This window comes from Protomyctophum parallelum (assembly GCF_964188405.1).
Source record: "Protomyctophum parallelum genome assembly, chromosome: 9".
In the NCBI taxonomy this organism is placed as follows: Eukaryota; Metazoa; Chordata; class Actinopteri; order Myctophiformes; family Myctophidae; genus Protomyctophum; species Protomyctophum parallelum.
In genome coordinates, this window is record NC_139706.1 from 20430487 (window position 1) to 20440033 (window position 9547).

At 42.4% G+C, this 9547-nt stretch overlaps 1 protein-coding gene across 1 annotated transcript; it reads left to right on the plus strand.

Moving 5' to 3' along the window:
* Positions 1-895: 895 nt before the first annotated feature.
* Positions 896-5768, plus strand: wdr74 (WD repeat domain 74; the record flags this gene model as incomplete). Its single annotated transcript, XM_083773162.1, has 6 exons — positions 896-986; positions 1988-2257; positions 2956-3318; positions 4077-4379; positions 4740-4967; positions 5709-5768. The coding sequence occupies exons 2-6, from the start codon at positions 1997-1999 to the stop codon at positions 5766-5768; spliced, it is 1215 nt and encodes a 404-aa protein (XP_083629288.1). The 5' UTR covers positions 896-986; positions 1988-1996.
* Positions 5769-9547: the final 3779 nt, after the last annotated feature.

Sequence of the window (9547 nt, forward strand, 5' to 3'; positions counted from 1 at the left end):
CATTTGAGTTGAACGGAATTGAAATATTATGTTTATGACAATCACTCCCCACATTCACACAGGGAAATAAAACACCTTAGTACTAGAGCGTGGCGCAGTCCAGAGCTATCTGGGATAATGACATTTATATTTTTGCGATATTGTTCACTTTACACGAAACATTGTGTAACGTCACTAATCATAGCCCCGTTTTATCTCTTTTCTGCCTAAAATCCCGTTCACACGTATTTATCAAACAAGAACATTTTCTATTTTCGTCGGAAAAAGTCGTGTTCGTTACAGGGGGGCAGTCAGCCAGATATTTCGTGAAGCCTCATTTGAAATCGGTAGTTCATATAATGGCCTGTTGTGGCGCTGGACCGGACCCAAAAAGCCCCATAGCTCCATAGAGGCCCATGTATTTTGGCCCAACTTCACCTAGACTGTATTACCTTAATAAACATGGTCATGAATACTTTCTTCTTCCAGTCACTAGTTTAAAGTCTCATTTCTAATGTCATAATATTCTTTTTGGAAAATTATGGTCCCATTAATTAAAAAAATGACCATAAAGAAAAAAAAACATCGCGTATGTTCTGAGGGGCGTGGCTACCATTACAGTCTATGATCGGGATTCCCCTCCCACTCGAGTCAAAATAAAAACCAACGGAGAAGAAGGGGGGAAGTCCCGCCTCGTTGTCTGGGCAGCCAATGACCAGCTGGTATACAAAACGGAGCCAGCCAATGGCCAGCTGGTACCAAAGATGGCGACTTACATCAGGAATTAGCATATTATTACAGGCTTCATTTTACGTTCATGTTAGACCCGGGGAACGCTTTGTCCATATTTTTTACAGTCTATGGTTCGTTAACAGCTAAGCTAATCAACAAACATTCCTAGTCCACTTCCGTAGGCGTCGTCATAACCATGCGACGCCATAGAGAGAGCAAGGAACGCGTGTTGAATAATTTCTACAACAACTCGAAAGATCTGTAAATATAACAAGGTAATGAACCTAAAAAACGCTTGCACATTGTCAACATCATTTCCAATCCAGTAACTGTGCTATTGACAGACTGAGAACACATTTTGTATAATGTTCAACCCAATCTTCATGCCCAAAATAGAAACATGTGGCATGTTTATCATGATTCATGTGATAGCCTATTTATTTTTGGTGAAATATAAGTTTTAAATAGCTCTATATTCCGATTCCGATTGGGGGAGACACATTTGGAATTGCAACACTAATACATTTTAATCTGATTGCTATTTATGGGGTTCTCTCTTGATTGGCTGGCTGAAATTGCTATCCCGACATGAACTTATTTTATTTTCTGTTCAGTGCTTATTAAAGAGCTGTAGAGAGGAAGAAGAGAGAAGTAGTGCAGTGACGGCTGTGGTATTGCATACATTTCATGTATTGAAAATACACAGTCATAGATAGCTCTTATGCCTTTCCGGGTAGCAGACTGATATTGGTGGCATTCATTTAATTTAACTTTCCATGCATGTTCCGTGTGTACTACTGTACTCACCCAATAATTAATTCCTGCAACTTGAAGTCATATATTGTCCTCTAGTTTAAAATCCATTTGACATTTCTGGCAGAAAATGTGTGTGTATATAGCTCCACTTTTCCATGAGCTGCACACAGACAACATTTATCTGTCCCTGACGGGACCCAAAATGATTGCTGGACTGAACAAATGAAAACTTCCTTTGGGGAGCACACATGTATGGAGCACACAATTAGCAGGTGTGATTAATTACCCCCACACCAATTGCAATGGTGAAAACCTTTTGTCCAAAACTTGTTACTAAAAAATAGCAAAAGTAGCAGATCGACAAGCTCAAAACGCGCCGCGAGCTTGTAGATCTGCTACTTTTTATGCTTTTGTGTGGCTTTTTGTAAACAAAAAGTAAAAATATGGCGATAGGGGTTTTCTGCTCGATGGGCGACAGCAACGATATACACTTATACAGCATGTTTTTCTTTTCTTTCAGCCTCTCAGGATGGCAGTGAGGAGTCAGAACATGAACATCTGGGTGGGGTCCGAGACGGGCATCCTGAAGGGAGTGAACCTGGTGAAGAAGCAGGCGCTGAACTTCTGCCAAATAAGCTGCCTGAGCCGGGACCAGGAGGTGTGTGCACTGTGCTGGAGCGACCCCACCGAGACCGAGGTCCTGGTGGCCTCGCTGGATGGAACCGTCAAGACCTTCAGCGCAGAGAAGGACCTCTTCACTGAGAGCAGGCGATGTGGGGACGCCGCGCAGGTACAGGGCTGGACTGGACTGAGACAAAGATTCGGCCCTGACATTCTTCGACTGGCCCTCCACAACCAGCGTGCAGATACTCTACTGACCTTTTTGGTCGAGGCACATACAAATACTTGAAATATATAAGCCCTTAATAATACCACCACTTTTACAGAACAACATAAATGATACACAACCAACAGACAACTAATTAACATTTGGCCCAGACCGGTCCACTACATGTCGGCCCACCATTATGTCTGGTACGTTAAGTGGCCAGTCCAGACCTGCGCACGTATAGGATAGGAACGTCCCTCATCATTACTGTTAGTTGATGGTTAACCCACTGAAGAGGCCGATTATAAATATAGTTCCTAAATCCTAACAGTTCTTCTGAAAAACCTTTGTTGCTATATCAGTGGTGCACTGGCGCCCAAGGACCCCCAAAATGATATATTTGGCTTTTCTCAAGATATTTTGTTCCAGGGACCCCAAGAACATTTCCCGGTTTTAACTGTCATACCAGTAATTGCCATTAATGGACCACTTCACCACTTTTCAACATCTCTTCATATAATTGGTCCTCACTAATTTTCATGATAAAAACACCACCATTTTTTCCTACTCAGTCTGTGTCTCATAGGAGGGCTTTGGGCAGTTTATTACTGTGACATGCCAAAAAAGCATTCGACTTTACTGAGCTTTAATCCATGTAGGGTCGCTTCACGGGCCTGGCCATGGCGAAGGACTCCTTGGTGACGTGCGTGGAGACGGGAGTGCTGCGGGTGTGGGGCCCCGAGACGAGCGGCACAGACGAGTCCGCCAAGCACACGTTGGAGATCAGCGCTGGGAAGAGCGTGTGCAGGATGCGTCAGAACCCGGCCAAGTGTCACGTGGTGGCCACCGGGGGGCGGGAGAACGGCCTGAAGATCTGGGACCTGGAGAGGCCCGACAAACCCACGTTCACGGCCAAGAACCTGAGGAACGACTGGCTGGACCTGAGGCAGCCGGAGTGGGTGCGAGACCTGGCCTTCATCCCCGACTCTGACAAGGTGGTCACCTGCACAGGGCACCACCAGGTCTGTACGCTCAGTCTGTACACTTACTACTGACCTTTGTGTTTTCACTCTACATTCAAATGAAAGTGATATTTTGTCTTTTTGTTAAAATAAAATGAGTATTAAAAATAGCTCTATATTCCTCATTGATATGGAGTGTTTATTCAGTAACATGAGTCGCCATATCTTTACAGCCTTTTAGTAAACAGAAATTGCATTTTCACGTCAAGATACCAATTTTATCAAATCAGCAGAGAGAGGATACAGATTAAGCAAGTGAGATTGGAAGTGTTGACACAAAGAAATGAGCAGACACAATTTTAACTGGTATATAGTATAAAATCGAAGTTGAATGGGTACTCTCTCGTGATTAGCTGAAGAATTGCAACCCCCTGAAAATGTGTTTTCTCCTTTGGAAAGATAGGGAGACCTTGTTATTGAACAAAACTTTTAACAAAAAAAAGTATCACTTAAAAAAACATCAACCTACCATATACATCTAAATAATCTAATTAAATAAATAAATCTTTGCTGAAAATAGCCACTGTAGTTTTCTACAGCGGCCAATTTAATGCGAAAGTTTTCCCCAGAAAATGAATGATGGGGTTCAAGTGGTTAAAGCCAGTGTATCATCTCAGCAGGTCATTTGACTAGACTTAGATTTTCTAACCTATTTTTGAAGTGTAAAAATAAACCACGGTCTGAATGGGAGTGTTGATTATCAATGTGAATTGACCGGACAAGTCTTCTTTAAATCCACCCACCCCCCTTTTTTTTAGGTCCGAATCTACGACCCCTTGTCGCCGATGCGCCGGCCCGTCCTGGAGGTCAAGTACGGCGAGTACCCGCTCACCGCCCTGTCCGTGAGCGCTGGCGGCGACACGGTGGTGGTGGGGAACACGCAGGGACACATAGCCATGCTGGACCTGAGGAAGAAGGGCCTGGTTCGGGGCTGCCTGAAGGGGCTGGCCGGTGGCGTGCGCAGCATCCAGTGCCACCCGTCCCTGCCCGTGGTGGCCTCGTGTGGCCTGGACCGCTTCCTACGAGTCCACAGCCTGGACGACCGCTCCCTGCTGCACAAGGTCAGCGCTGGAAGAAGTAGTAGTAGTGCTCTGATGGGCCATTCTACCGAATTGGTTCAAATTCAGAGTTGGAAATTGTGTGAAATTTTGGAAAATCTTTGACCATATTCATGTTGCACCAGATCTAAGGGACACATAATGTAGTAAAGGCACAGTCAATTATCGTAGTTACTTTCCACTAACTAAACATTTCAAATAATTGTAGTGGAGTAAGAGTACAACATTTTTCCCTGAGATGTACTGTGGTAGAGTAGAAGTATATAGTGTTGCAAAATGGAACTACTCAAGTAAAGTAACTAGGCAACCTCAAAAATGGCACTGAAAGTACAGTCAATTGACTAAACTGTTCCACCTCTACAGGTGTACCTGAAGTCCAGACTCAACTGTCTGCTGCTGTCCAGCAGAGACATCGAGCAAAGACACAGCACCGGGGAGACGGCGACAGAGGAGGTGAAGGACGAAGAAGGAGAGGATGACGAGGTGTGGGGGGCCTTGGAGGTGGTGCAGGAGGAGGAGGAGCAGAGGAGGAAGAGGAGGAGGAAGGAGGTGGTGGTGGAGGAGAAGGAGGAGGTGGAGGAGGAGAAGGAGGTGGTGGAGGAGAAGGAGGAGGTGGTGGAGAAGGAGGAGGTGGTGGAGGAGAAGGAGGAGGTGGTGGAGGAGAAGGAGGAGGAGAACGGTACGGAGGAGAAGAAGACAACGAAAAGAAAAAAGAAGTGATGGAAATGTGGAAATTCCAGACACATGGAGGCTGGAGAAGGGATTCAGTAATACAACACAATAGAGAGGATTCAGGTTCAGCTCTGGAATCAGAGCTGAGCTGATCTGTGATTAGTAGGGTCGGGATCAGGAGCAACTGGATACAAAATGGAGGAACCGGAATATGTTCCATCACGTTTGGAACCGTTACCATCACACTGTCAGAGCTGGTATTTGGACTTCACGTCTATGCTGTACAATTACAATACCGGTGGTTCTCAAAATTGTTTGGTTCCATTCGTACACTCTCAAAGTGAGACGTGCAAGGGTCCATTTGGAGCCCCCTATAGGAATCGGATCCCAACCCTACTGATTAGAGCCATACAGATGTATCGGTCTGGCCGATATGTTGCCATTATTTTAACCACTTTCAACCTTGCTTCCCTATTTGGAAAAGTTAAAAAAAAAAAAAAACGGACACGAGTTTGTCAATTGTGGTTAAATAAGTTACGTTTGTGCATATTCTTTATTTTATATGTTGCTTGCCTGTTTATGGACATAAATGGAATTGGGTGGTCTAGGACGCTCAAATCTGTCCCAAAGATCTCCCGTCAGTCGGGATCATGTGATCAGGATGTGTCCTACAAAGGACACAAGAGACTTGCAGTATGTGATGAACCTGGAACATCATGACAACCAGCATATTTGTTATGACCGGGTCCCATTATCTCAACTATCCTGCTATTTATCCAGTGGGGCAAACACGCAGACCCTCAGAACTTGCTATACAAAGTAAATAAAAACCAGAGAAACGTTTACAGTTTATTGTGCAACAGCATCAAATTAATTGGAAAAGAAACATACATTGTCAATAATTGAACATCCATGTTAATATAGAATGCATATGGATATTTAACCAACAGTTAGTGTTGATGTCTGTCAGACTAATTTAAATCTGATTTGTGCTGCCAGTGTGAACAAAGCCTTACAGCTAGGTCAGATCCCAATAGAGCTTTCTAACCTTCACACAACCAAACGGTGTACATTACATTTAGACATGATTAAAGTTATGTGACAGAGAATTCCACATGTACACCTCTTGTAACTTTGTTTATTTTTGTCAATGTACTTGTAACTCTTTCTCAAGCATTTGCAAAGTATTAAAGTAATCGACTTTGGGATTTCCTCTAATCTTTGAATATGTTATGTGTATGGGTACAGCAATAATAACAGGTTAAAAGCTGCATTTTTCCAAACAGGTTAAAAATGCTAAATGGATTAGACACAAAAAAGCCCAAGGCTCGTTTCCATTGTGGTCCATAACCGGTGTCCACACCTATATATAAAGTTTTATAACAGTTTAATCACACAAACCCTCGCATCCATCCATATGCTTGGCATAACATGAAACATTGGGTGGAACTAGATATACAAGCTTGCAACATGACACATTGCAATTTGCAACGTGCTGTGAACTTGTAGATTGACTTATTTTCAGCGAAGAGATTTGTGTAGGGGGGAAATAGGAAGGGACCAGGGGGACACCGCTCAACAAAGTATACTGTATACTTATAGGGTTTAAATGGTTAGCGGTAGAGTCTCGACTCTTAAGTATCATACAGTATATACTATATATTTAGAAAGACAAAGCTGGACAAATGTATTCACACAAAAATAAATCCTATTCCCACCTCACCATAAGTACTCTGGTCAGGTAACAGAATATGTATGCACCTGATATAACAGTATTTCCACCTGGTACTAACATAAATCCTATGATCAGATAAGCGAGCCAGACTGTTGCCTCCCACAATTTTCAAATGCTTATGTCATACAGTCTGAAGCTCTGAAAATGATCAGAGAATAAATGAGATGTGACACCTCAGTTTCAAATTTGTCCCCAATATAGATACAAAATAATCAAAGTATATATAGCTTGCTGCTTATCAGAAACGGAATTTCTAAAATAAAATGAAAGATCTTTTTTTTTAAATGGCACATGACGGCTTCCATTCTTGGCTTTCGGGATGTGTATAGTTCCAGACTATTACTGTATAGAGTTCAGAGATTGTGGAATAGTTGTCTGGCTACGCCAAGACTAGCCTCGGAAACACAGACGTTTTTATTTCAAGGAAGAAAAAGACATGAATGAGTCCTATGATCAGATCAAGCAGCAGATTTTTCATTTTGAACTGTAAACATAACGGTTATGTGCTTATTATGCTAGGGGACACTGAACGGAAAAAGGGAACGGGTATGGGTACACCTTCAGGAAACTCAAGTTACTGTATGCACAGAGCCACACAAAGGCACCACAAGCCACTTTATAGTCGTCACTGATTCATGAGTTGTGTTGTCTAGAGCACAATTTCCCAAACACGTTACACATCATTACCAATACACAACTTAATACCAGGTATAGAGGCGGCACAGGTAACTTTGAAAAGTCAATTTAAGCCACAAACACAAAGGCACCCGAGGACTTCTATAAGAGCAGACTTTCCCTTTGAATTGATATTGGTCCACTTGATATTGGTCTTTTATAACCCTCCTTTATAAGGACACTCTCAGTGAAGTGAGCATGCTCAGAACAGAATCCATAATTGTCCCGGAGTTTACCAAGGAAGCTCTGAGAAGGAAGTGAAGTGGTCACGTGACTGGGCTGCGCCATGACACTTTCATGGGAGCCAAACTACCCGGAAGTTTGGCAGAATGCATTGTAGTCAATGAGAGCTCAGTGACCAGTTCATGAACAAACATTATTTATGAACAATTGAGATCTTTTGTAAAGTAATCACTTCTGGAAAATAACAGAAGACGTAACACATTATTGTCTGCTGTGTTGTTATTCGATGTGTACACTGTGTAATTGTTATAGAGGTATGGTATCTAAAGAGCACAAAGTACCACAACGTATCGCGAGACTTCCCACCGTTTCCTGTCTGGCAGCAAAATATCGCGATACTTCGGAGCCAGAAACGATACCTGCTGCTGTTTAGATCCTCAGATAAAATTATATACTGTGCACTCTGTGCACATCGAAAAGTAAGTGATTAGAAAACAACCTGTAGGCCCAGGCCGTAGCGTAACGGTCTGGGCACCGGACTGGTGATCCAGTTGCGGTGTGCCGCGGGTTCGACTCCCGAGCCCGACACGGCCTTTACCGCATGTCATCCCCCATCTCTCTCCCGTTTCCTGTCAGCCTACGATCTGTCCCTTAAAAAATCAATAAAAGGCGTAAGCCGCAAAAAAATATCTTAAAAAAAAAAAAAAAAAAAAAAGACCTGTAATATGTCTTCTGATATTTTCCATAAGTGATTACTTACTTACTTACTTACAAAAGGTCTCAATTGTTCATAAATAATGTTTGTTATGAGCTGGTCCAGCTGGCTCCATTCACTGCCATATATTCATTGCACTTCCGGTGTGAGTTTGGCTCCCATGAAAGTGTCCATGAAAGTGTCATGGCGCAGCCCAGTCACGTGACCATTTCCCTTCCTTCTCAGAGCTTCCTTGGAGTTTACCAGGAACACGTGTTTGTGACATCATGCCGGCCAGGGGTCATCTTGCCCATTGGAAAGGTCAGGCAGGAGTTCCACACAAGCACAGTTCATAATTATAAGTCTAAAATATGGAGATAATTATTATAAACATAGAGACCAGTGATATTGCAAGTGAGCCGAACAGAATAATTGACGAAACAAAAACAAAGGAACCGATCCAAAGTCTTTAAGACGGTCGTTCATAGTGGACCGGGGACACGATTGGTTTTCAAAGCCATTATTAATGTAGGTTTGTTAGCAGCCTTTCTCGCCACTATTCTAGCAACTAGCTTGCATTTAGAAGTCCCCAGATGTATGGGTAGATGGTAGCTCCCCGAATCCCCGATCGTCTTTACTAGAAATCATCTGGCAGAAATTGGGCAATGGGTTCATACTGTAACCAGAACCAACATTCCGGAGTGGCTTCTGGGAACTCCTCAGGACTACAACCAGTTTTAACTACAGTACTGAACAACTTAACCACAAAAATAACTATACATTATTTCGAAAATAGCAGATCTACAAGCTCACAATGCATCGTAAGCCTGAAGATCTTTTTTTTTTTTAGAAAGTTTTAATTGTAATATTTTATTGTCAACTATTATCTAATGATATGCCCAACATTAGGTTACAGTGGTTAAGGCAAAAAAGTGCAGTTATGTCTTGTATGTGCCTGTTCTTTATGTTACACAATAAAAACGGCTTCAGCAATATTTAAGTGGTTAAAATTAGAGATATATATATTAAAAAAAAAGAAAAAAACATTAAAATAACACTTTAGTAGGGTGATATGTAACACTATAGCAGCTATAGACAAATTCCTTATTTTAGCATTATGGATGCTAAAACGGAAGCAAATCAAACATCACAATCAGCAGTCTAGTTCAGTGTAACAGCGTGACTGAGTCACATATCCATGTCACATTTTCA